The sequence below is a fragment of the Gossypium arboreum genome, chromosome 3 (assembly GCF_025698485.1).
Source record: "Gossypium arboreum isolate Shixiya-1 chromosome 3, ASM2569848v2, whole genome shotgun sequence".
Taxonomy (NCBI): domain Eukaryota; kingdom Viridiplantae; phylum Streptophyta; class Magnoliopsida; order Malvales; family Malvaceae; genus Gossypium; species Gossypium arboreum.
The window spans coordinates 5,045,013-5,072,381 of NC_069072.1; the positions used below are offsets into that span (position 1 = coordinate 5,045,013).

Here is a 27,369-nt window from a genome sequence, read left to right on the forward strand (position 1 = left end):
AAATTTTGGGTGCAATTTGTGGTGGTAGCTTTGGTTTGATTTCGTTAATATAAAAATCACATGGAACATGGCTTAGTATCCAAAGCTCATCTCATCATGTGCTGCCAATTCTGGTCCATGCATTTTCACCGACGTTTGTGGAGAAAGCGACCTAATATTTTTGGTATAACTCTATTAACAAGTACACTTCTAAGTGAATAAATTGTTATTATTTATAGTGAGATAAAAAAAAAAACCATATTTTACATTACATGAATAAATACAATACTTATACAATTGAACCCTGCAAAAAAATTTATAATGACAACCATTTTTGTAGCTAATAGCCATGGCTACAAGCAAAACCACTTTACATAACAGAGCAATATAAGCACAGGCCTTTTTTTTTTTTTTTACGAATGAACATTTGCATTATATATATTGTAAACAAATTAATGAAAGCTGAAACACAAGTAAAGAACCCAGAATTCTACCGTCTTTGTTTGATCTGAATCTTGAAACAGAGAAGCTTATTGGTTTTTCCAGATCAGAGATTTCTTTTAGCAAAGCTCCATTGATGGTTTCAAAATTCCCCAAAAATCAACCATAGGTGTAATTCTTTCCATCATCGAAATTCTTGGAGTAATCTAAAGAATTGTACCTGTAAGTTTGTGGGAGGCCAACTTTATCAGATCCCACGAGTTTTCTGATCTCAGATCTGACTTTGTAAAACACATGCCTCCAACTGCCTTTGTTGTGGCACCCAAGGATCCTGGTTTCTTCTTCGTTCATTTCAATGTCTTTAGCGAACGAGGGCTTTTTGGAGAGAACCCAAGACCAACCCCAGTCCCACCATTTCCTGATGGAGCTACCGGCATATTCTCCCATGGAAGACAAGGACTTGGATCTGGGGAATGTCCATGACGTCGCCGGTGAAGAAGTGGGTTGTAGTTTTAGAGACAGAGATGAAAGCCTTCTTCGCAGCCGCCCTGGGCCAGCTGGCGGTGGAAAGTGGTCTTTTGATTCAGTTTGGGAGACGGGGAGGGAGCTGTTCTTTTGAAAGCTTTGAATGATGGAGCTCATGGTTGCTCTGTTATGAGAAACGCCCTAAAGAGATTTGGCAATGGCGGTCCTAAGAGAAAAAGGAAGAGGAAGGAAAATAAAAAGGTGAAATGTAGCGTTCACAGCTCTCTTACAGCCTGTTTTTATTCTCTTTTTCTAAGGGAAAATAGATGTGAAAGTTGGTGAGTGCTATACCAGCTGCATCATGGCTGGGTCGGGCCGGATTTTTAACCCGACTCGAATAAAATGTTTTAATATAATTTTTAAATATTTTAAATATTTTCATAAATTTTATATGATTTTAATTGATTTAATAATAAATTTAAGCCTTCAAAGTTTATAGATTTAGTCTCTTTATTTATATATTTTTGAAGCTAAAGTTTTATTTTATATTTTTTGAATTTTTAGATTTTTATAATTTTTTAGATATTTTTTAAAATTTGAATCAAATTAATAGAATATGTAAGTATTAAAGGCTTAATTTATTATTATATTACGTATAATTGATGAAAACATTAATTGCATTGATTGATTATCTTTAATTACTTATTTTTAGAATTGATAAGATTAAATTGCTTTGTTGGGACCAAGTTAGAGGAAATGGAAACTTGTTTTTATTTTTATTTTTACAACATTTTAGTTGGAATTATTACATGAATTTTTACCAAAAAATATGTGTAATATTAATATATATTTATAATTAAATTTAAAATAAAATATAATAATTTGGACGTGGTGAGCTTGGACGAAATTGAAATTCATGATTTATTCAATATTCAGTGGTAGTTTTATTTTTACTTCTTTAAATTTTTTTTCATTTAAGTTTGAGAAATTATTCTTTATTTTTGGGGTGGTAAATTAAGTTGTGAAATTAGGTGTTTGATTAATCATTAGTCAAGGTAGATCAATTGTCTATTCATATATTATATATATATAGCAAGTGCAATTATACTATAATTCGAAGCAATGTAATAAAAGTGGAGACAATGCTACCCAAAACGTTGCAGATACAAAACTTCCTAGTCCAATTACAATTTTAATTATAAAATAATATTTATAAAATGGATGAAAAAGTTCAATCATATAAACTTTATATATATTTATTAAAATCTCATTATTAAGGTGTCAACAAAATATATTAATCATTACTCTCTTATACGGTTGATGTCTAAGCAAATTTAAAAATTATGAAAACATCTTAAAAACAATAACCTAGTGTTGTTTTAGCATCATATTTTAATTATTTATTTTTCGTATAATTTTCATAACTAGAAAAACAAGCATAGGTGAGGGCGATGGACAAATTAGGGACAATGGGAACTGGGTGGATATTAATGTGGGAAACACAACATTTTGTGCTCATAATATATGTGAGGTTGCTACCCACAAACTCTAGGGACCATGCTGAGGTGAATGGGGGACCGGGGAAGCTCTTCATTTTATTTATTTACTATTTTATTTTACATGCATCGATCACAACTCATGTTACTAGTTTTCACATATAATTATCGATTGTAACTCCAGTTTTGGACGTGGAAACCCTAAGTTTTCTAGGCTGTAACAGTAAGACCTGAAACTATGTTGTGTTGGATATTTGAGATATAGCAGCCTAGCCATGAGGCAAGAATTTATCAACCCGAAACATCATTGTATAGCCGTCCTCCGAGAAACCGTGGATAATGGTACAAGGTGATAAGAAAAAGTTATGCAGATAGCATCGGAAACTATTGCCATTCCGATCTTGAGCGAGTCGCACTTAAACTGGGCATAAAGATTAGTCTCTATTCCATGACCCTGCAAACACGTATATCAAATACGATGTTAAAATAAAAGAACCAGTATCTTAGTCGCAAATAGTTCATCATAAATGGTATTAACCAAGCATATGCCACATGACCCTGCTTAAAGAATAACGATCCATCGACCTATTCAACCAATACACGATAAAGATTTTTGGATCTTGTCACATTCTCAAGTCATGAACAACGGGAGCAAACGAAGAAATGTTCTCAAACACAAAGCTACCGGGCATAACTTCGTTAATGTCTCTGAGTATCGCAAACCTACCACGCCTTCCAAAATAACTAGGTCTGCTTCATTTCCAAGGTAAGCCAGCTCTTGTGATACTCTTGTAAGATCGATAACCTGCAAAAGCCAGGAGAGACTGATGTTTCATAACAAACATGTGAATTCTTTATTGAGTTTGGGATGTGTCTTAGGCAATTTGCCCATTTTTATTAAAGGAATCTAAATGCAATTTAACTCCTACTAGAGGAGTTTATATGGTACTTTTACCCTTTTTTTACATATAGAATTTAAACTTAGAGAAAAATATGCAAACAATGGGATATGAATCTAACATTAAACATCTTAAATCTTTAACTTTATCATTTCAACCAAAGTCTCATTGTTTACTTTTATATATATATATAAAACTTTATCTCACGTTGTGTTTGATGTATCTATATTATATAAGTTATTGACCGAATTGATGTCACCAATCAACCAAATACCAACTTAGTTTGGAAATGACTAAAATTTCTTTACTTTTACAAAGTATCAAACAATCAATTCTCTCTATAACAACATTTAAATAGAACAATCAAGTTTGTCATAGAATTGATTTTTATGTTTTATTTTTACACTATATAACAACCTCCGTAAAGTATGAAGTACACACTTTACTAAATAAATTAATTCTCTATAACAACCTTTTGTCTTAAATTTTAGTAAAATTAGTTTTATTCCTAAATGGAATAAAAATAATAAATTTTAGTTAAAATATTATTTCAATAAAATGTTTATAAAAATATGTTAATTATATTTTACTGAAATGGAAATAATATTTAATAAATTAAATTACATTTGTAAATTTTATTAAACTTACTAACTAAATTCACTAATTATAAATAAATTATAGTTTTAAATTTAAAATTAAAAAAATCAAATATGATATAAATCTTAAATGTTGCTATAAGTTTATAAAACCATTTCTTTACAACATTCAAATTTTTGACTGGTGAACAAGTTTGTTATAGAGAATATTGACGGTATCAAAATAAGAGTATTTTCTTCACCAAGTCATCATATTTTTTTTGTTGCCTTACAATGTAACGGCACTACTTAAAAAATTAATTTTTTTACTTGGAATGGTTGGATAATGATGGGTTATTTTTAAGGCTTGTGTCACCTAACACATTAACGGCACTTACGCATTGATGACTCTTAAATTTACTGTAAAAAAATATACTATTTACGTAAATAATCTACAACATGCCCCATTTTGTAAGCAATTTTTTATGGTCTTGTACCAAAATTATCGAATTAGCTATTTTTTTCATCATGAAAAATTATTTTCCATATAAATAAAATAAGTTATCTATACTAACTAAAATACCTTTCATACATAAATTAAGTTAATTTTTATGAAAATATTTATACTTTATATAATAAATTAATAAAATTTTGATAATAATTAGATTTAAACTTAGAACATCATCATACATAGAAACAATTAAATTTATCATAGTAATTAAAATAACAATTAATTTTATATAAATTTTAATAAATATATTTGTTACGTAATTGTTTTACACACATTCGGTATTGCTATAAATCTATTAATATATTAATTTTTTTTATGAAGCATGGATTTGAATTATCTTCGTGGAATTAAAATTATTTTCTTGATAGCGTATTAATCACTAATAATTTTTTATTTATGGTAATAATCCTTATTGTTTTACATATATAATTTAATAAAAGAAAAATAAGTCAAATTTTAAATTATTTTAAAAATATATTAACTAAAACGTTCAATTAATTTAATAAAACATGTAATTAAAATTATTATTTTGGAATAAATGTAATTAAAAAATATTGAATATTTTAGTTTAATAAAAGAATATGAATCAAGAAAACGTTAATTACTTAAAATATATTCTAACATTGATAAAAAAAAGATACTAGGCTTGAAATATAAACACCAAATTCTACTCAAGTCTATTGATACCTATAAATGACTAATTCGAGTTCATTGAAGTATACATGTGTAATATTAAGCAACGCATTCTAAATGTAATGTTTTCTTTGTAGTTTTCATGGTGTATTGGGTAGTTTCCTCTAGTTTTTTTTTTTCTTCTGGTTTTGTCCCTGGTTTTCTTCCGGTTTCGTATGGTTTTTCTAGTTTTGATCTGGTTGCTTCTGGTTTTCTCTGTTCTTTAGTCTTTCTCATGGAAAATGATATAGCGAGGCTTTCTATTCAAAACGAAGAGGAGAATGTGTGGCAGATTTCTTCGAACGGGGATGATCCTGTACCGAATTTTGGTTTGTGTCTAGTTGGCTGCTTCTTAACGGCCAGCGTGGTTAATTTTGAAGCGATGCAGAATATTATGGCTAACTTATGACATCCACTTGGGGGAATATCCATATCTGATCTTGGAGACAAGAAGTTTCTTTCTGGTTTTTTTATGAAGTGGATGTTGTCAGAGTGGTTAATGGTAGTTTGTGAACTTTTAACAATCATTTACTGGTATTCCGTGGTCTTATGAAGGGGGAAGACCTGCTCTAGGTCCCGTTGTGTTTTGCTGAATTTTGTGTGCAAATTCATGATCTTCCCAATGGCCTTTTCTTGGAGCATATGGCGAAATAATTCGGGGAACTTTCAGACAAGTTTCTAGATTATGATCCCAAATCGATTTTCCTTGGTCTCAGGCAATTTCTGCGAGTGCGTGTCACTTTGGATGTTTGTTTGCCATTGAAGTGTCAAAAGCAAATTGCTCTGTTATTGTCTATTTCAATATGAAAGGTTGACTTTGTTCTGCTTTATTTGTGGTATGCTTGGACATGGGGAAAATTTCTGCCCAATTCGAATTACGTATGGACCAAAAGAGTTACCAATAGGATGAGATATCTCGCATAAGGCTTTGCTGAGGTGAGCACTAGCGTCGATTAGTGCGTGGCTCCGTGGTGAAGGTAATCAAGTTGAAGAGACACAGAGTGATGCTCCCAGTCCTAAGGTGGTTGTTCCGGCAACCTCTTATACTTCTAACATTGTGAACATGATTAGTAAGAATCTCGGGTTGCACATTAATGGGGTTGCGCCTAATTTGAAGGAGAAGGATATTGAGGATGTGGGGGGATCCCTGGGATGCTATGGACGAAATGGGTTTGATGCATGAGGAGTGACCTCTTCAATTGTTTGATGGGAATAAAAGGGCAAGAGTTCTTTCTTTAGTCTCTATCGTTTCTAATGACTTGGATTTGGTACGAGCTATAAACAATAATGAATCGGCTGATTCTGCATGGCAGGGGAACCGACAGCTATGACTCTCTTAAGCTGGAACGCCCATGGATTGGGGAATCCTCGGGCTGTTCTTCAACTTCAGCATACGCTGAAGACTAATAACCCTAAAGTTGTTTTTCTTATTAAAACAAATATTAGTGATCGACGAATGGAGTGAATTCGTCGAAAGCGTGGCTTTGTGTTCGAGTTTGTTATGTCTGTTATGGGCTCTTGTGGCGGGTTGTCTTTAGAATGGAAACAGGATTGTACTATTCGTCTTTGCAAATGTAGACGTTTTGGACAAAGTGGCAGGGTACAATTGGCGCCTCATTGGTTTCTATGGTGCCCTTGAGAAAAATGCTTAATTTGCATTACGGGATTTGCTTTGACATTTTGGTGAAGATAAATCTCTGCCCTGGTTGGTTTATTGAGACTTTAATGATATTGCGTTTTCTTATGAGAAAAAATAGGGTCGATTAAAACGTGATAAACAGATGGAGGTGTTTCGGACTACATTGGCGGATTGTGATTTGAATGACTTGGGTTGGGTGGGTCAGTAGTTTATGTAGGAGAGAGGTTGTCTCCTAGGGACAAACATACTGGAACGTTTAGATTGTGTTGTTGCTAATTCAAGTTGGGTGGATGGCTTCTTAGATAATTGTTGTAACTTTCTCTGATGTTGCAACTAGATGTCTTGGTCTGTCTGCTCGTTGCTCCTTTCAGTTTGAGACGAAATGGGTTTATGAACAGGCTTGTGAGGATGATATTCGTTGTGTCTGGAATACTTGTGAGGGGGATGTTCCTTATAGACTGGAAAATTTGGGCAAAACTCTGTTAGATCTATCGTGATCGAAAAACGGACTGCTCGGATAGCATCGGCTCCCTTGGTTGAATTGAATAATGAAAATCCTACTGAGGATATTCTGGCCGAGATTGTTGATGTCAAGCTAGCATTGAATATGGAAGCAGATAAGGAGGAAATTTATTGGGAGCAATGAGCTCATGCTAATTGGTTGAAACAAAAGGATTGTAACACTGCTTTCTTTCATAAATTTGCTTCCCATTGAAAATGTGTAAATACTGTTATTGGTTTGAAGGATCAAGATGGGTCTTTTGTTTCTTCAATGGACGCCATGGCTTCGATCACCAAACAATTTTTTGAAGTCTTATTTTCATCCACCAATCACAGTATTGATGAAGCCATAGCAACGTTCTCTATAAAATAATCTTCAAAGTGTTTGGTGAATAGATTTCAACGGGTACTCGATGTTTGTATTGATAAAGTTCAAAGTGCATTTGTTCTTGGCAGAGTTATTTCTAATAACGTTCTTATTGCCTATGAGATTTTGTTTTCCTTTAAGAAATGTAGCGTTGGTAAAGTGGGCTCCTTTGCTCTCAAGCTGGATATGAGTTAAGTAGAGCTTTTTGGAAACTATGATGCTTTGTATGGGTTTTCGTAGGCATTGGGTTTCACTGATTATGAGTTGTATTAACACGGTTTCCTATCTGATGGTGCTTAATGGTCAATTGGGAGAAATCGCCCATCCTTTGCGAGGTCTCTGTTAGGGAGACCCTTTTTAAGTCTTATCTTTTTCTAATCTGTGATGAAGGTCTTTCTTCCTTGCTCCAGCTAGCACAGCGGGAGGGTATTATTCGTGGCACACGTATTAGCAGAGCTGGTCCTCGTTTATCATATATATTATTTGCTGATGATAATATTCCCTTTGGGGAGGCCATTGTTTCAGGTGCTCATAATATTTGATCCATTTTATGAGAATGTAAGGCATATTCGGGACAACAAGTGAATTTAGACAAGTCTTCGATTTATTTCAGTACGAATGTAGATGAGTTTGTGTGCCATCAGATTAGTACTAGTTTAGGAGTGAAGTTTACTTTTAACCCGGAGAAATATCTCGATCTTCCAACTATGGTGGGATGGCGAAAAAGTGCAGTTTTCCAACATTTCAATAACCGGCTCAAAAGGTATATTGATAATTGGAGTATGTGTTTTTTGTCATTAAGGGGGTAAGGATGTTTTTATATAATCAGTTCTACAGTCAGCTCCGACCTATGCTATGCAATGTTTTTTACTTCCGTCTTCTTTATGTAAAGAGTTGGAATCTATTATTTGTAAATTCTGGTGGCAAAATTCCAGCACGAAAAGAGGAATTCATTAGTGTTTATGGCCTTCTTTATGTGAGCCAAAATTGTAAGGTGGTATGAGTTTTCGGGATTTATCCAAGTTTAATATTGCACTATTATCTAAGCAGTTTTGGCATATTTTATTGATACCCGATTTTCTTTTGAGTAGGATTTTGAAAGGCAAATATTTTTCAAATTCAAAATTTTTAAATGCTCAGTTGGGTTCTTACCCTTCTTATACTTGGCGTAGCTTGTGGAGTACGCGTGGTCTTTTTGAAAAAGGTCTAGGCTGGCGTGTGTGCATTGGAACTTCGATTTCCATTTGGAATGACTGTTGGCTTCCAGGACCTGGTGGCTGCAAGGTACAACACACAACTGTTACTACTTCGGTTAGTTGGGTGAGTGACCTTATGGTACCAGATTTATACAAACGGGATGAGGTTAGAATCCGTGACTTTTTTGTAGTTGATGAAGTTGAGAGAATATTGAGTATTCCATTGGCCCAGTTTGCCCCCCGATATTCTTGTCTAGAAGAGCTCTCCTACTGGGCTCCATACAGTGAGAAATGTGTACAATATGTTACTAAGGTCTTCTCACACAGATCACTCGTATGGTGTCTACAATGACATCTCGCTTACTAGTAGTTTTTGTGCTAAATTGTGGCATGCTTAAATTCCACCGAAAATTCGAATCACATGCTGGTGATTTTGTAACAATTATGTTCCTAAGCTTTCTAATCTTTATAATAGGCAGGTAATGAACAACAGATTTTGTCCCAAATGCTCTGTTGAACTAGAAACTGTGACAAATGTTGTACGGAAGTGTCCGATTGCTGCGACAGTATGGCAAGCGTTGCAAATTTCATTGAAGATTCTATCAATTTAATTCTTTTTACAATTTGGGCTTTGTGGATGGGGCGTAATAGAAGTTATCGTGAAGGACTTCCTCAATCGGTTTCGAATGTGGTGACTTTCATCCGGTCATACCTTCGGGAGTTATCCTTTCTGGGGGAGGGCTCACAGCTTTGTGTGGGGGTTCCGGAGGTGCGATGGTAGCCTCTGCTTGGGCCTTTTGTGAAAGTAAATTTTGATGCCTCTTTCTTGTCTCACTCTAGGCAATCTTATTCAGGGATTATTGTTTGGAATGAAGAGAGTTTGGTTTTGGGAGCAAGTATACAAATGCATAGTAATGTACCTAATACTTTTGTTGCAGAGGCTCTTGCTTTTTTCCAAGTAGTCTGTTTCGCGGCAAATCTAGAGTTCACGCATGTTATTGTTGAGGGGAACTCTTTGGCGGTGGTTAAGAAAGCCAACTCCTTGCCTGATGACAGATCAGAGATTGCGGTGCTCATTAAAGAAGGAACATACAGGCTTAGCAACTGTTTTACTGATACTATTGTTCAACATTGCTTTCGAAAGGGTAATAGAGTTGCTCACCATCTTGCTGCCATGGGTGCTGGTCAAAGTCTTGATCAGTTTTGGGTGGAGGAGGTGCCGCTATCGGTGGAGCCTATTGTCGCCGCTGATCGTTGGTGGGCAGACCCGCTGGATTAATTTATTGAAATTTTCGTTTCAGATAAGTAGGTTCACCGAATTTTATTCTGCTTCTAGGATGCTTTCCTCTGGCTCTCACTCACTAGAAGACTCTTCCAGTTCATGAGAGTTTGGCTGGTTTTTCTCTGATTTCAGTTTCATGCTCGGAAGGATCTTTTGTTTTCGTTGCGTTCTTCATGTTTTGTCTTTTGATTTGGTTTTGTTTGCTCTGTCTTTTCGTGTGCTGTCGGCTTGCTTTTAATTTTGCTTTCATAAACGAAAGTCAACTTTTTACTCAAAAAAAAAGACATACTATTTTTATTTTTAAAAATTTTATTAAATTTAATAATTTTTTTATAGAAACATTTAATAATTTTATAGACATAAATGAAAAAAAAAACTTAAAACCAAATTAGATCATGATTCTAAATTTTTTCTGTAAATCCATTTTTTGAACTTTCGTTTTATTTAAGATTTAACCCTTGAACTATTCTTATTTTTCACTTTGGCACTTAGACATATATTTTGTTACACTTTAGTAGATGAACTATTATTCTGTTACCAGGGGATAACAGGGGCGAAGCCAGGGAAGCTGACACGAGCCTCGGCTCCTCTTAAAATGTAAAATTGTTATTTAAACCTTTAAATTTATTTTAAAAATTTTAAAGTAATAAAGATAAAATTACAATTTGAACCCCCTAAAATTATAAAAATTTGATTTAATCTTTTACAAATTATAAAGATATAAACTATAAAAAGTTAAAATTTCATCCCGCCGTCTAAAAATTGTTCTGGCTTCCTGTCTGTTACCAAAGTAGAAACAGGGTTATAATTAAGGTGTTCGCACCTTTTCAAGCTGTGAGATGTCTTTCAATGAACAAAAACTGTGTCCCCCAACGGGTGAATGCAGACAATACTTTGTAAGTTTTTGTAGACCGTGACACTAATCATAAGAATCATCAAAAGAAGATGGCAACCTTGTTTTCTTTTTTTCTTTCTTTTTTTGCCTTTCTTCATTGAAATGGAATCATACAGATACTGTCAACAGGATGTGTGTCTGGAAGCAAACCTACAAGTATATTTATCAATGCATATAGAATGAATAGATTCTAAAAAATAATAATAATAAAGCAAACTTGCTGCAGCAAATCTAGGAAAAGACATCAAAGCTTCTTCATCTTCTTTATTTTTTTGCCTTTGCGAACCTCAGGCATCTGTATTTCTCGCCACTTACAGTGATTTCGAGAGCCCCGTCTTGGTTATCTTGATTCGATGCTGTTCCCATCAGGACGCTTTTCTCTTTTTCGAGGTTTTCTTTTTCCATCTTTAGCCTAGCCTCTTGTCGGGCAATCTCTGCCTGGAAGATAAAAAATTATGTTCCGAAGAACAAAGATTTGTCAAGCAACTGCCGCAGGACAAAAGTATACACTTATGCAACTATGTACTTTTTATACTGCAATTAGGCTCAACTCAATCAGAATAGTTTAAAATCATTCATGTGCATGCTAAATATATTGGAAATTCCCTTACACCAGAGACTATACATCTACAGATAATTGAACCCTGACAAGTTCGGATTTGAATTCTCTGTAACTCAATCAGCATACTGAACACATCAGAAACAACCTTATAGTAGTGACTGTAGGTCTACAGATAACCAAACCACCAAGCATTTCGATTTGGAATTCTCTTTACTATGCCAAGGATATGAACTAATCAAAGTCAATTCATACACAAGCTCCCACTTTGATTCACGTATTAACAAAGATAAAAGCATGTCAAACCCTATGAAGAGACCACTAAACTCAAAAGGACTAAACATAGAAGAAACAACACCAACATCAATAATTTCATGAGCAATTTAGCTAATCAGCAACATGTCTTGATAAACAAACTATGTCACTTATTAGGAATGAGTATCAGCTACGAATGTGTCTTATATTCGAAATTTTGAAGCTTTTCAATGTATTTGGAAGGTTTTTAATGGGTCATATCTCATATCATTCTCCAAATATGCGCTGGCCAAAGGTGTTGGACATGGAAACTTCAAGACAAATAAAGAGTTGAAGCTAAATAGTAAAAACATAGCAAAGGAGGAAATGGTTCATGGCAATCTAACAGCATCACCCTAATCAAGGACGTTAAGGGTGTGCTTGGTTGGTTGGAAAACTGGAGGGATGGGAGGAAGGAAAGGAAAAGTGGAAAGAAAATGAATTTTGAGTGTGTAAGGTAAGGAAGAAAAGTAAGGGGGAAGAAAATAGGAGAGCAAATCATTTAACAACCTAACGCATAAAAATCAATCCTTCCAAATTGGAATAGTGAGGAGAGAAAATGAGAAAGATGTGCATGTGAGTTCAAAATTATGCATTTTTCAAATGTTTTATTTTCTTTCCTTCCATTTTTGCACCTCTACCGAGCAATGCATGAAAAGAAAAAGGTAATTTTCTTTCCATTTTTCCGTCTCTCCTACCAAGCACACTTATGGAAAGAAAAATTATGTCCTAAATGCTCATATGTAGTTCTCATCATCATTGCGACAATTTAAGAGCAAATGTATTCTCAACAGAAATTGAAGAACCTGTTTCTACAAACCATGAAAACTAAATGTTCATCATTATCAAAAGATACCAGAAATTTACCAGCATAAAGGCAAGAATTTAAGCAAATTAGCCACTCATTAAGAATTAACAAATAAAAACAACAAACACCCATTTTTAAGAACCCCCAATTCAAGATAAATAAAAACATAGTCTTCAATCTCTATGCTTATCAACCTCACTTTCCATTAACTGGGGAAAAAAAAGAGTTTAAAAACAGTCGTAACGCAGTGTAATCAAGAAACTGTTTTTATACCAATTAACGACAAAGAATCAACTAAAAATTTCCCATTTTTCTTTAATTGCGAAAGAGAAGGGATAAAAGCAGACCTCACGGCGAGAAAGCTCGGCCTTCCAGGCAGCTTCACGCTCGGCGACTTCGCGCTCGCGTTCCTCGATGTAACTTTGCATCTCTCTTTCCTTCATTTCTCTGTCATGCATGTCGGCCTCCAAGGCCTCTTTCAGCTCCTCCACGAACTTATCGACCACTGCTTTTATTCTCAGCGACATCTTTGTCTTTTCTATTAAGCTACCGCTCGACCCTTTTTTTCTTTTTGTAGTGAACCAGAGAACTGTTAGCCACTGCCAAACTCTTTCAGTAGAGTGGATCGAACATCGAATGAGAGGCCTTTGAACCCGTTATTTTCAAACGGATGCTTTCCGTTTTTTCTTTGTAAATAATAATGAAAACGAGAGAAGAGACCTAATAAAAACAACCCAGAGAAAGCAAGGTATTTCACCGTATCAAGGCAAAGTAATGATGATAATCGGCTAATCGCCGAAAAAGAAAATTTCTTTTTTGGAGAAAAAAAATGGAAATAAAATGCGTGAACAAGGAAGCAACCAATTCATAACCTTTTGTTTTGTTTGTGGACTAGAAGGCCCACGTTGGGGCCTCATTTCATCCCAGCCCACCATTGATTCCTTCGGAAACGCTGCTTTCGTCCTTGTCGCTTCTCGTCGTGCTGCCAGAAATATGGAAAATGGGGTAATTTATGGTTTTGGTCCGTTTATTATTCTCAAATTTGAGATTGTTTTTATTTTATTTTGTATAATTTGATTTTTTTTATTTTTATAATGTTATTAGTCAGCCTGATTAAATAATTATATGTATTTTTCTTAAAAACACCCTCTCCACTAAAAATAATTATTAATATACCATTTGGTATCTATATTTTACTTCAATATTCAATTTGATACCTGATTTTTTTTGTCACAATTTGGTACCTAAGTTTGATTTCAATGTTCAATTCGGTACACAAACTAAGCAACATCATGCGGTCCAATAAATATTTGACATTGTGCTCTAGTAAAAAAATATAGGTACTTAATTGAAACAAAAAAAAAACTCAAGTATCAAATTAAGCATTAAAGTCAAACTTAGGAGGTATTTGTATGGAACAAAGAAAAACCCAAGTATCAATTTGAAAAAACTCAAATACCAAACTGTATTGAAACCAAAATTAGGTACCAAATTGGGGAAAATAAAAACTCAAGTACCAAACTAAACATTCTAGGCAAATATAGGTACTAAATAGTATATTAACCCTAAAAAAATTTGATATTAGTTTGATGAGTTGGATTCAACATTTTAACTGGAATAACTAACAGTATTAATTATTTGGATTAAATATTGAGGTAACAAAAATAAAGAGATTAAATTATGTCAAATTGAAATATAAAGAATAAGATTGTTGATCTTGAATATAGTCATTAAAGCTTCAAACATGTAAGCATTCTTCAGAACATGATGATGGTTATCAAAACATCAGACGCTATTGTTCAACCACAAAGTAAACTGGCAAAATGAAATGCCATGACAAGAAGAAGACATGACACATCAGGCATGTTCAAATACCACATTATCCAGGAAGTTGCATGATGAACCATGTTCTCTTTAGCATAGATAAGTGGTAAAACTGTTTCCCTCATCATCGATACATCATTGAGGATATACCTTTAAGTATGAAGATGTACATTGCTGGTACCTTACAACTCATCTCGTGAATCTCCATGTCCTCCAGGCGGGATGTATGATGTGTAAGCTTTGATTATAGACTCATATACCTCGATTCCTCTCAAGTATTCGGCTTGGTTTAGGAACTGCAATAATAAGGTAGAAAAGAAAACAGTCAAATCACATGCCAGATAGTTGCTAGCAGCCTAATTTGCTATTGACATATGAGGGTAATCATACAAGATATACCTCATTATGGTCATGAAGCAAAATAGGAGTGTTAGCCATAGGTGAGAAGCCGATAGCCGGCAGGCCTAGTTTCCGAAAATTTTGAGCATCTGTAGAGGCAGGAAATATCTCAGGCTTTCCTATTTTTCCATTAGCTTTCTTGATAGCTTCTTCCAACAGAGTCCACCATGGATTAGAACTGTCGGTTGCAGTCACAAGGGGCCTTCCCAGGTCATCATGCAGTATACCCTTTGCCTTAAACTGCCAAAACAGATAACCGGTTCAAAAAGCAACAAAAGACCGCTTAGGTTTATGAGATAGAATTTGTGGCATGCAAATGGCAAACTACTATGCGAAACTCCTAGAAATGGATAGCTTTCCAACCCCTTTATTTTCTTCATTTAGTTATCTTTGTGATTCATGAGATCTCAAGCTGATATATATTGAAGTTTCTATGAAATGTGACAGTAATAGTTTACTAAAAATATTAACCATTCTTTTATAGTATTACCAAATATCCAATTTGCTTTCAAAGTGAGAAATGTTTCAATGTCTCTACCTCAAATGTCATGTTCCGCGAAGCAGGTGCCCATTCCTCAGCTATCTGTTTCTCCAGCGACTCTAAATCACCAATCGGTGGTATTCGAATATCAAAACCAGCCTCTGCTTCTGAGGGCTGCAAATTCATGACGAAACCCTGGCAGGCAAACAAGAAGAAGATCTGCAACTTAGAGGCTGAAATCAAGATATCACTAATAGTTTATATTAATGAAAAGAATACGTGTGTGGACTGCGACATACCAACAAAGCTATAAAAAGCAGACAGTATACTCGTCATTATTTGCCATATGAAACAATGCAATTATGCTACAGGCCTAGAGCTTTGCAAACTGACAGATAACACATCTAATTTCTAAAAAGCAAATTAATTTTCCAAATGTTAGAAGTTACTTATGCTCCAATAAAACTCATGAAAACAGCCTCAATATTCCATCCAAGCCTAGTAGGATGCCTCGTCTTTAGGCTTTGCAGAGTCTGCATAACTTGCCTTGTCTTACGACTCAGCTGTAAGTTTCAGACCCAGATATGTATCTAATCCGGGTATGTTTAATTTTTTTTCCTAATGTCCAAATATGCATTGACACGAGTGTTTCAATAAAAATGAAAGCTCATTACTAATCTTGGCAATTGATGAAAGGTATCAATGCACCAATCCAGCTCGAAAAAGCCAGTGAAGCCACCTTCTACATGAGACAATTAAACAATCCTTTGAGAGATGCAATACAGGCAAATTCTTCAGTGATTTTTATGATTAAAATCAGGAACTAAACTAGAACCAGAAAACAACTTTAGCTAGGGAACTGTACAGCAAATATCAGATTGAAAGACGTAATCAAAGCAGTAATACCAGTACATGTAAAATACAAACTGAAGTGAGTTAAACCAAGAGAATTACTGTTGGGGAAGGCGTGCCAGCCTTCAAAAAGGCCATATTAACCGAGATGACTTCCCCTTCAGCCTTCAAACCTGCCTTCACCAAATCGAACTGAGAAGCCCTGAACCTCCTAATACTCTCAATGCTCTTGAAAAGGTTCTCCATGGCACTATTCTCATAAAGCTTCGCCCCATGTCCAGGAGCTCCATTTGACTTTATAACCAACCACCATGGAGCCCTCTCCCCATAGAATACCCTGTAGTTCTCATTGGGAGAAGCCAACCCTGTTCCTCAAAACACAATATTATCCAACAATTATAAACAAATTTAAATGACTTAAAATATTGTTACCTTCATCAAGCACTATATCGACATTCATATTCTTGAAGACATCAGAGGAAGCAAGCATCTCAGCACCATCACGGCTATCAATCTCCTCATCAGGAACAAACGACAGGTAAAGAGATCGTTTTGGGCAAAACCCAGAAGACCTCAACCTACGAATAGCTTCCAGGTACTGCATGCCAACGCACTTCATATCCTGAGAGCCTCTAGCAAAGATATTTCCTTGTTCGTCGATGTGAGCTCCAAAAGGAGGATGAACCCACTTCGAATACTCAGAAGGGACGACGTCAGTGTGAGAGTTAAGGAGGATGGAAGGCAAGGAAGGGTCGGAGCCTGGCCATTGAAGGAGCACAATTGGCTTGCCTTGAACGAATTCGATGACTTGGGATTGTAAAGAGAGGGAATCGGCTTGGGATAGGATGAAATGGGTAGATTTTTGGTAGTCTGGGGATGGTTGGGAAGTGTTGATTTGGAGGTATCGTTGGAACCTTGATATGATTTCGGAGTGGTCGGTTTGGGCTGGTGGTGGTATCGAATTTGAGAGAAATGGAAGCAGTAAATAGAGGAAGAGTAGATGAAGAAGATTGAAAGTGTAAGGTTTCTCCATTGATTGAGTTCCCGGTCGGCTTTGACTTGGAGTAGCGGGCCTGAGTTTAACGTTAACGCTGAAATGACTGGAAAGTGGAAACAGAACATTATTAACAGTCACAAACAGTTACGTTATGTTTTTTACTGTTGAGAACGTTGACATTAAAAAATTAGACCGGTGGAACAACAACAAAATGAAAATAAAACTAACTGGTTTAGGGTTTTAGCGTAAAATCAGGTTCATAGAGTGATTAGATACTATAATTAGATTATAGTATGAGATAAAATAAATTAAACCTGCTGTATAATATTTCACTTTCCATTCAAATTCAATTTAAATTAGAATTTAGAAATACATCTTTAAAATAGATAAAAATATTTATGATTATACTAAAAAAATTCTATTGATTATAAAACTCATTAAATCACCATTTTCAATTTAATTGATTTAATCATCAATCTTATGATAATGAAAAGATTCACCAAAATTAATAAGAAATTATAAATCAGCTGAGTTGTGGATTTTCCCCAATTTTTATTTTTATTTTGTTCTCAATTCAACTTGTTTGGAATTATTAAAATAATAATAAATCAGTTTAACTGTTGATTTTTTCGATTTTAAATTTTTACTTGTTTCGAATAATTTATTTAAAGGTCGGTTCAATACTTGTTGATTCTTAATCCAATTATTTTTAGTGACTATCCGATTTGATTCCAACTACACTACTTTTTATCAAAAGGTGTAATTATGCTAGCATCTAACCAAACAATCCTTTAAACTCGAACCCATAACATGGGTTGTAAGGTGAATACTATAGTTTGAATTAGACTTAACCAGTTAGATAGGAAATCGAGTGGAGTGTCGATCCAAAGAGAGACATTAGATCAATTGTCATGAGAATTAGTACGAACTTATTAAACAAGGTAAACAACTAATAAAATTAGATTTTTTTTTTTTTTACTTTTGATGAATTTTAATAATTTATTTAATTAAATTAAATAAATCAATTAAATTAGTGAATCAATAATTTAACTGATTTGATCACTAATGGGTGAATAGTGGGAGGTAAGGTATCATTCATATTAAGAATCTTATACTTTCATGTACAACATTTTTATTTTCTTATTAACTTTTTACATAACATTAGTCAACTGAATAGTTTGTATTTTATTTTAAAATTTTATATAATTTAATTGGAATAAATTTAAAATTACACATGAACTTTGATTTAATGTATAATTGTATAGATGAACTTTAATTTGGTGCAATTATACACGTCAAACTCTAATTATGGTTCAAATATATACTTGAAATTTAATTTTAATTTAATCACACACATTTAAAGAAATAAATACATCAATTTATTTTTATATTGGATAAATATAATTATTTATGCATGCAATATATAAACATAAAATGATATTATATCAATAATTGTGTTAATAATTTACAATAATTAGATCAAATCAAATTTTCATGTATTAAATTACACAAAATCAAAATTCATATATACGATTACACATTAAACTATAGTTCATGTATAATTTTGGGATTTATCTCAATTTAATTTAATGTAAGTCCTTGAATCCTATTATTAATCAAACTTTAATTATTAAACAAAAAATAAAAGGATTAAAATTTGAAATTAAAAATAAAAGAATTAAATTATAAATGTAAACCTTTACAAAAAGTAGGGGTGAACATTTGATCGAGTCGAGTAAATTTTTTTAATTTAGTCAAGTTAATGAATCCTATTTTAGTAACCAAACTCAATTTAAATTTTTTTTTAATCGAGTCGATTCGAATAAAAAAATTTGAGTCAAGTTAACGAATCTAATTGTTTATACTCAATGTTGCGTTTAGATGGATGGATTATTTAACTATATAAGTAAGGTTGATGAGTAAACATTTATCAAAATGACGTAATTTTACCTTTTAGTTTAACAATTTTGACTTGTAATTTTAGAAAAAGTAAACATTTATCAAAACGCCATAGTTTTTTCCTATTTAGATTTTTAGAGTTAAACAAAAAAATTTAATTTCTTTATTTAAGTTGATCCGAATAACTCAATTAACTCGAACTATTTAATTTAAAATTTAAAATTTTTATCAAAAATTTTAAATTGAATCAGATTTTGCTAAAATTTTGATGTAATAATACTTTATTTACTTTCTTTTCTTGGATCAATCTTAAATATGTTAGTGTTGTGATGAGAGAGTCCCAGAAATGATGATAGATGACTAATGACAGAAAGTCAGGTGTAAAATAAAAGAAACCCCTTTCCTTTCAACCCTTCGGCCTCCTAATTTCCCCCACTTCTCCTTTATAAAATCGAAATCTTTCCCACCATTCACACACAAATTAAAACCCTGTTTTTTTCAAAGCTCAATGGAAGATTGCATGAGACTCAGCATGAGAAAGCTAGCCCTTTGGTACACCAAAACGTTCAAACCTCTCATGACCCACGATGAGCTCGACCATATCATGGCTACCATGGGCTTCGTCGCCCTCCCTCCTGTCCAACCAACTTGTTCTACCGTCGCCTGGAAAGAATACGTTTACATGGCCTCACCTGGACGCTCCAAGTCTTCCTCCTCTTGTTTGAGTGGTAGTTGTGAACCGTCTACGGTGGAGCCGCCTAGACCAAAGTTGCCGTACCCAAGGATCGATGGGCTTCACATTTACACCTACCGCGCCTTCCTCGACGCCGTTAACTTTTATCTCGAGATGTGCGATATTTCTGAACTCTTCCACATTCGGTACTCATTATTTTTCCCTTCCTTTTTTCTATTCAACCAAACAAGCAATTCCTTTTACTGTAAAATGATATTACTTGGGTACTTTTATTGATGTAAAATTGACAATTATATGTAAGATTAGAATTTTATTGTAGCAGGAATGTAAAGTTGGTCCCTTTGTAGTAATGGAATAAAAGAAGAAAGAAACTGAGATTTGATATCTTTTGGAATTAATCTTAGATTACCATATATGACATCTCCCTAACTTGCATTTTAAGGATATTTCACCTTTTTTTCCTTTTTTGAAATTTTTTTTTAATAATATTCAACATAGATATTAAAAATCTGGGTTTCTTCGTGAGAAAGTATCTTGCTCAATAAAAATAAATAAATTGCAAGGTTCATCTTTATCTTAATGTTTAATTTATTCATATAGAGGTAGGCAGTGAGTGCATGTGTGACCCTTGCAAAATATAAAATAAACAAGTTTAACAGGCTTTTATTTATTTATTTATTGAAGCATCTTAACAGACAAATTCATACTGAATCCTGGATATTTAAATTAAATACAGTTTCTCGAGCTCCATGACTATCTGTGAAACTAATAGTTTAATATTTGGTTCCCCTGTTTGTTTGTTTTTAAATTCAGGGGTATGCCGCTTCACCGGAGCAATGACCGGAGCCGGAAATGGCGATGCATGGAGGAAGACGATGGTGTGTTTGTATACAGGGAAGGAACATTGGAACAAACAACGTACAAAATGTACCATTTCAACAAGCTAAACTCCAACAGCTGCAATGGGTATAATGGTGCCATTGTCATTCGTGACAAAGGGAACAATAACAAGAACAATACCCCTGTTAGCTGTTTTGTTCCATTGAAGGATATTATAGTATGAGGGCTAGAAAACATGGAATAATATGTCCGTAAGGATCAAATTTTTGTTATATATTTGATGTAATCCCAAGCTTGGGTTTTTTTTCTTCTTTCGAGATCTTGTTTTTTGAAACAATGATATAAAGATTAAGAAATATGAAAAAGAAAAGAATAAGGGATAGATTGTGAGGAAGTGGAAAGAACTAGATGAATATAGTATCGATGACATGGCTTTAATTTCGGCGCAGCCGAGATAATTTGACTCCATGATGCTGCATTGAACCGACAAGGTGAACTTCTAAAGGAAAAAACAGACTAGGTGGGTTCTCGGCCGCTCACACTTGGCATTGTCTTTGACGATGACGGTGATTGTGCCTGGATGACTACTGCTGGGCCCTCGTTTGTAACTTTCTTGGTTGTTGAAGTATGCATAAAACATACAAATTGCGAAGTTTTAAAAGTAATTTTTAAAAAATAATATTTAAAATTTAAGTATTTCTTATACAAATAGAGTTAATTGCATGAAAGATCCCTAGACTATGATTCTCATTTTAAATTAGCTTATAAACTTTAAATCATTCTAGTTACATCCTTACATGATTGAGACTATATTAATTGAGTCTTTTCATTACTAAAATCATGAATTTAGTTATTAAATGATACATAAGATCTTATGTCACTTGATTTAAAATGAACATTTTAAGAAAATGAATATAGTACAAATGGATGTTTCAAAAATCTTAATTTTAAAATTTTGAAGTTATTCATTCACTTATAAGTTATTTTTAGCTTTTACTTTTAAAATTTATGCTACAACATCCTATATATTTAAAATTTTCATTTTCATTTTACCTATATTAAAATTGACATGTCATTAATAGTTAATTTAACAATTTTAATAAAAAATGACTTGATTAATAACATCGATATTTAAGGATATAATTAGAATATTTTAAAATTTGACTAATTTAAAATGAGAGTCATAGTTTGAAGATGTTTAGTGTAATTAACTCTTATTTTAATTCTTAAAAAAAAAACAATGGAACCCAAATTTTCGTCATTGTTATAATAATGATATCAATTGAACCTCAATTATATAATTTAAATATTTGTTAAATAAATGCTAATTTCACATATTGAGAGTCTTTACTTAATACCCTATCGCAAAATACTCTCTAGAATTATCTTTTTAAATAAAAAAGCATCAACAATAAAAGTAAAGAAAGCTTTCACACTCTTTAAAAAAACGATTTATTTTCCTAAAAAAAATAAAAAACGGCCTAAAAACCTAATAATAATAATAAGGCATATAAGCCTTGTTTAGCCGTTTTTCCCCCTCATTAATTTTTAGGGTTTAGATTTAAATTTGATGTTAGTCTTTTATAAATTTTGGTACGTGAAATTATTGATGAAATAAGTAAATTATGGTTGGCAATGACATATAGTATGAAGTTGAAATAATTGATAAAGTAAGTGATATACTTAAAAAGATTTATTGGATAGGTTATAAAATGTTTTAGATTGGTAAGACTCGAGTATATTTAAGTGTATTTGGATTGTTTGAATGTTGGCAAATTGTATTGGTTGAAGTTTTAATTTGCAGTATTAGAAACATTTATTTTAATAAATGACTTTAATTGAATTGTACAGATTGGTAATGTCCTGTAATCCTGTTCCGGGGATGGATATGAGTTAGAGGGTGTTACATGGTATCACCAAATCTTGACACTGATCTTCATCTAAATATGAGAAATTTAGATAGCATGGGACTTGAGTCACAAAGCACCAAACATAGAATGTATACTGTATCATGATAAGAATGCTACCATAACCTTAAAATAATCAGACTGCAACCTCGAGACAGAGTAGCTGTTTTGAATACTCGGCAACAAATATTTTGCTCCACGTTAGAAGTAAAAGCTAATTAGCTGCAAAAATATGGAACTAAGCAAGGAAAGAATTGCCACCCAAAGGCACATACCCCTCTACGCTCTAATGGCACAAAGCAAAAAAAAAAAAAGAGGATTCTATTATAGTCTACCAAAATCCTGCCTGTGTTACAATCTAAAACAACCCAAAATGAATGCTATTATAGTCTAATAATGCAGTGAATATGAACTATGGCGAAAATAATGACCGAACTATCACCTTGCAAACACATAATCAATCAATTGTCCGACCAAATCGACTAGTTACAATAGCTGAGACCTCTTCTTCCTCCTCCAAGAACTCCAAAGATTCACCATAGATTTTCTGAGCATCTTGGCTTAAAAGCCCAGATAACCCAGTTTCCCCTATTGATTCCAAACCATTTATGAGGATTCTAAAGGATGATCTATCGGGTTCACAATCCACAGCTTTCATCAAGCCATAGCAATCCATCACAAGGTGAGTGAGCTTAAAACTAATCAAAGCATTCAATAGAGCATTGAAACCCACGATATCAGAATCTAAAGAGTTTTCTGCCTTTAGATACGAGTAAATAAGCTCAACCTCTTTAAACAATCCATTGCTGGCAAGCACGGAAATCATATCAGTATATAACAATAACCGAGGCTTGTACCATACCTCCTTTCGAATATCGTCGAACACCTAGCTTACAATCAAATATTGAACCAAGTATCAATTTCATATGAACACAAACGCGAACCCTAATTAAGTTAATGATTGATTTTTGCTCTTTCATGTTCAATTAAAATAAAAATTGGTACTTCAAACCTGAATTTTAGAAATTAAGATGAATTAATGCAAAAATTTAGCTTCAATTTTCATATCTCTCAAGGAATTAAGAAAGAGGAGGAAAGAGAGGGGAAACCTTGAGAGCCAAAAGGCATTCGTTTTGACGGAGGAGTTCCCGGAGAACGGCCACCATATCGAACTTCAATAATCGCCGGAACTTGGAGTCGAAGACGCGCTCCAATTCCGAGAGCGAAGTGTTGGAAACGTTGCGGTTGGCTCGCTTCAACGACTGCACCGCTTGAATCGCTTCGATGCTAAGGTTCCTGCCTTTCTGCAGCGGCTTCCGGTTCTTGCTTCGGTCTTTCATGGTAATAACCATGGCTTTAGGGTTCAATTTGAGTCGCAACGAGGAGCCATTGATAACAGTAGAGAACCAAGCTGAAGGAGTTGACGTTGCAATCGTTCGATTCATTCCTTCAGCGATACATTCTATGGATACTTTCAACCGTTGGCCAAGAACATTGGATATCAAGGATGCATTTGGAAGGAGATTAAAAACGAAAAACAAGCGGTAAGATTAATGGGCAAAATTGCTTCAAGTCCCTTTACTTTTTGTTTATTTAGAATTTTGTCTCTTACTTTTTTTTAGATTTTAAAATTTAGATTCAGTTGTTAACTTTATTAAAATTTTGACATCTTAAAATAAAAAAATACGACCTTTCTAGCGATGTAATAAAAAATTACTTTTTTTGATTGGAGGATGATACGATCATGGAGGTTCAATTTAAAAAAACACAGGAAAGGGGTGACTTTCATGATTCATGCTAACTATAGAGTCTCATGCAACTCAAGTTAACGAAAAAGGTAGGGGTTGGGTCACCAGAAAGGTTTTTAGGTTTGAAGAGGAGTCGTTAGATGAAGGAGGGTTGGAGGAAATTGTAAGGCTATTGCTTTGAAAGGGTTTAATGGTAAGAGAGTCTCATTTAATGGTTCCCTTTTAGGTGCTTCAATGAAGGGTTTTGGTAACGGTGTGAATGATGATTTTGAATTGAAGGAGAGTGATACAATCATAGAGGTTGTTGATGGCGTTCCTTCGATTCATTTCTATGATAAGGTCTATGGTTTGATTGAGAAAAGTATGGCTCGATCAATGATCATTAAGTTACTAGGCAGAGAACGGGTTTCAATGCTTTATTCAATAAAATCCATTCATTGTGGAAGCTAGAGATGACAATCTAGTTAATGGATTTAGAGAATGAGTTCTACTTAGTTAAGTTTCAGGGTGAGAGAGATTACACGAAAGCGTTGATCGTAGGACCATGGTTGGTTTTTGGTCAGTGTTTGACAATACAACCTGTAACACTCCACACCCGACCCAATTGCTAGTTCTGATATGTAATATGCCACATTCGTTGCCAAAGTAACTATGATTTCATTTTAATACCTAATAGATAAGTCATATAAGCAATTAAATATTAAAACATAATTAAAACACATTATTTAATCAAATCTGAGTTCTAAGCGAGCTTACAAAAGCTCTTATGAAACACCAGTAATAAATGAGGGACTAATGTAAGAACAGTTAAAATCAAAGTTTTATTGTGACATCAAAGGATGGATGTCGCTACATTGAGGGCAACAACATAGTGTCGCGACATCAAACCAAAGTAAGTCCCAACTATGAAAACAATAGCTTGGTGTCACGACTTCATTAGGGGGATGTCACGAGTTGGAAGGCAAGGGGCTCAGTGTCATGACACCAATAGGAGAATGTCACAACTATGAAGACAATTTCCTCCAACTTTGCATCTTTCTTTACAAACCTGCCAAACATCAATACCAAATGATCAAAGTGACCTAAAAACTCAACACATCTCATTTTAGGCATTAATTCAAATGCCAAACTACATCCTTGACACATTTAAACATCTTAAAACATATGATCATATACATATTCGAATTCATTCTAGTCTCATACATCACTGTAACCTCCCCAACCCGGCCTAGTCGTTAAATTCAAATTTGGGAGATTACATCGGCCACCGAAATGACCTAGTAAACTATCAGAGTTTATAAATAGTCATTTTAAAACAATTGTTTATTTTAGAAGAAAACTTAGTTTATTTTCAGAAAAACTCATGAGTGAACAAAAAATGATTAAGTAAAAATTTTTCTTTGTAACGGTGACTACTTTTGAAAACTTAGTTGTTCAATTTATTTATTCTTATAAAATTTATTCTTAATTTAGCAGCGGAAAAGTGATACTCTGTAACACCTCTAACTGGTATCTGTTGCCAGAAAAGGGTTATAAAGCATTACCAGACAAATGGAATAGTAAACTATTCAAATCATACATTAATACAACATAATCAAATTTCATTTGAATACATTCATAATAGGGACACATGACCGTGTCCTAGCCCGTGTAACTCACTAACTTGGGTCACACATCCAAGCCACACACTCGTGTGCCAGGCTATGTGCTAGGTCGTGCAACAACCTGACTTGCATGTCTTGAACGACACGGCCGTGTGTCACACATGACTGAGACACATGCCCGTGTCTTAGGCCGTGTAGACCTAAAATGTTCCTTAATCAACAAGTTTACCATTTCAAACTTACTTGGAACCTAAACAAACCATTTACCAATCAAAATACCTATCCAAATTGACTTAAATCATGCAAAAAAACATATCAAAATCAACCTAATTCAGTGCCTAACTAATGTACCTTCATTGGTACCACAAGTAAATATATATTTATAACAAAACATAACATCAATTCAACCTATTAATTCGTTCAAGATTTCATCTATAATCACCAATTCAAACATATCATATCTTAGCTACTTAACAACCAATTCATCACATACACTTTTATCCATTCCAACAAGTATCAAATGAACATACTAACATATATTGATAAAATACCAAAAGTATCAAAAAAAAAAATCAACCAAAGCAATTTGTACAACCAAATTCATATTTAACTATTTACATAACCAAAGCATTATTATCATTGTTTAACCTATTACATGCCATATAATCTGAAATAAAGGTTTCAAAAGCTACCGAATTAAGCTGGATAGTGTGACTTGAGTGTTGGTCCGGTCGTCCAACCTTCCGAGTAATTACAAGAACAAAGTTTAACACAAGTAAGCTCAATGAAGCTTAGTAAGTTCAACGTATTACATCGATAAATCTTACCAAAATGAATATAACAAATCAAAAAGTAATATAACAACCATGAAAGTTTCCTATCATTGACAATCTCAATTGGTAATTCATAACTTATCAATTCAAATTTCAAGTATATATGAAAAATTCATCAGAATTACTCAACAAGTTAACTTACTGAGATTTTCAACTCAAAGAACGCCTTATGAATAGAAGTACATCATCAGTTCAACCCAACACAATAGATGCTCACTCGAGCCAATCCATCCATCACACCAATGCTCATAAGAGCTAAACCAACCATCACACCAAAAAGAAAGTATAATACGAGAGTTTGCAACAAATGTTAAAGCTCTTGGGTAATATATAAATATATCCCTCCAATACCGTCTCCACTCCAAACCAACCTACTATCACACCAAATCCCAACTATACTCTATCCCGAATTCAAAGCAAGGATCAAGTTCGATATTAAACCTCAATTTACCATTCATCAGCAACAATTAAGACTGATTATATAAATTGTAACATGTTATACTACTTATTAAATTATTTTGATATTAAATTCTAAACCGTACGAACTTACTTGGACCAAATTGTAGGAGTTGCAGAAGTTCAGGGGCTATTCTACAATTTTTCCTTTTCCACAAGTATCTACGAGATCGTGATCTAAAATGTAAATTTCTTTATTTATCAGCATATATTTCATTCCCAAACTATTTTATAATTAATACCCTTTTATTTTTCA

The 27,369-nt window shown here is 33.6% G+C and overlaps 5 protein-coding genes across 5 annotated transcripts; 1 reads left to right on the plus strand and 4 right to left on the minus strand.

The window, feature by feature from the left end:
• Nucleotides 1-223: 223 nt before the first annotated feature.
• LOC108474665 (uncharacterized) lies at nucleotides 224-1,212 on the minus strand. The gene has a single exon (XM_017776658.2). The coding sequence runs from the start codon at nucleotides 1,060-1,062 to the stop codon at nucleotides 580-582; it is 483 nt and encodes a 160-aa protein (XP_017632147.1). The 5' UTR covers nucleotides 1,063-1,212; the 3' UTR covers nucleotides 224-579.
• A 9,765-nt stretch (nucleotides 1,213-10,977) lies between these two features.
• On the minus strand, nucleotides 10,978-13,460 carry LOC108474836 (uncharacterized). The gene is made up of 2 exons (XM_017776861.2): nucleotides 12,927-13,460; nucleotides 10,978-11,356 (listed from the first exon to the last, which is right to left on the minus strand). The coding sequence occupies exons 1-2, from the start codon at nucleotides 13,104-13,106 to the stop codon at nucleotides 11,183-11,185; spliced, it is 354 nt and encodes a 117-aa protein (XP_017632350.1). The 5' UTR covers nucleotides 13,107-13,460; the 3' UTR covers nucleotides 10,978-11,182.
• An 827-nt stretch (nucleotides 13,461-14,287) lies between these two features.
• On the minus strand, nucleotides 14,288-17,321 carry LOC108474591 (uncharacterized). Its single transcript, XM_017776563.2, has 5 exons — nucleotides 16,568-17,321; nucleotides 16,238-16,500; nucleotides 15,341-15,478; nucleotides 14,803-15,042; nucleotides 14,288-14,699 (listed from the first exon to the last, which is right to left on the minus strand). Exons 1-5 carry the CDS (start codon nucleotides 17,166-17,168, stop codon nucleotides 14,586-14,588), a joined length of 1,356 nt encoding a protein of 451 aa, XP_017632052.1. The 5' UTR covers nucleotides 17,169-17,321; the 3' UTR covers nucleotides 14,288-14,585.
• Nucleotides 17,322-19,363: 2,042 nt separating this feature from the next.
• LOC108475698 (uncharacterized) lies at nucleotides 19,364-20,959 on the plus strand. Its single transcript, XM_017777680.2, has 2 exons — nucleotides 19,364-19,910; nucleotides 20,539-20,959. Exons 1-2 carry the CDS (start codon nucleotides 19,540-19,542, stop codon nucleotides 20,786-20,788), a joined length of 621 nt encoding a protein of 206 aa, XP_017633169.1. The 5' UTR covers nucleotides 19,364-19,539; the 3' UTR covers nucleotides 20,789-20,959.
• A 1,679-nt stretch (nucleotides 20,960-22,638) lies between these two features.
• LOC108475454 (protein THYLAKOID ASSEMBLY 8, chloroplastic) lies at nucleotides 22,639-24,016 on the minus strand. Its single transcript, XM_017777421.2, has 2 exons — nucleotides 23,582-24,016; nucleotides 22,639-23,358 (listed from the first exon to the last, which is right to left on the minus strand). The coding sequence occupies exons 1-2, from the start codon at nucleotides 23,915-23,917 to the stop codon at nucleotides 22,930-22,932; spliced, it is 765 nt and encodes a 254-aa protein (XP_017632910.1). The 5' UTR covers nucleotides 23,918-24,016; the 3' UTR covers nucleotides 22,639-22,929.
• Nucleotides 24,017-27,369: the final 3,353 nt, after the last annotated feature.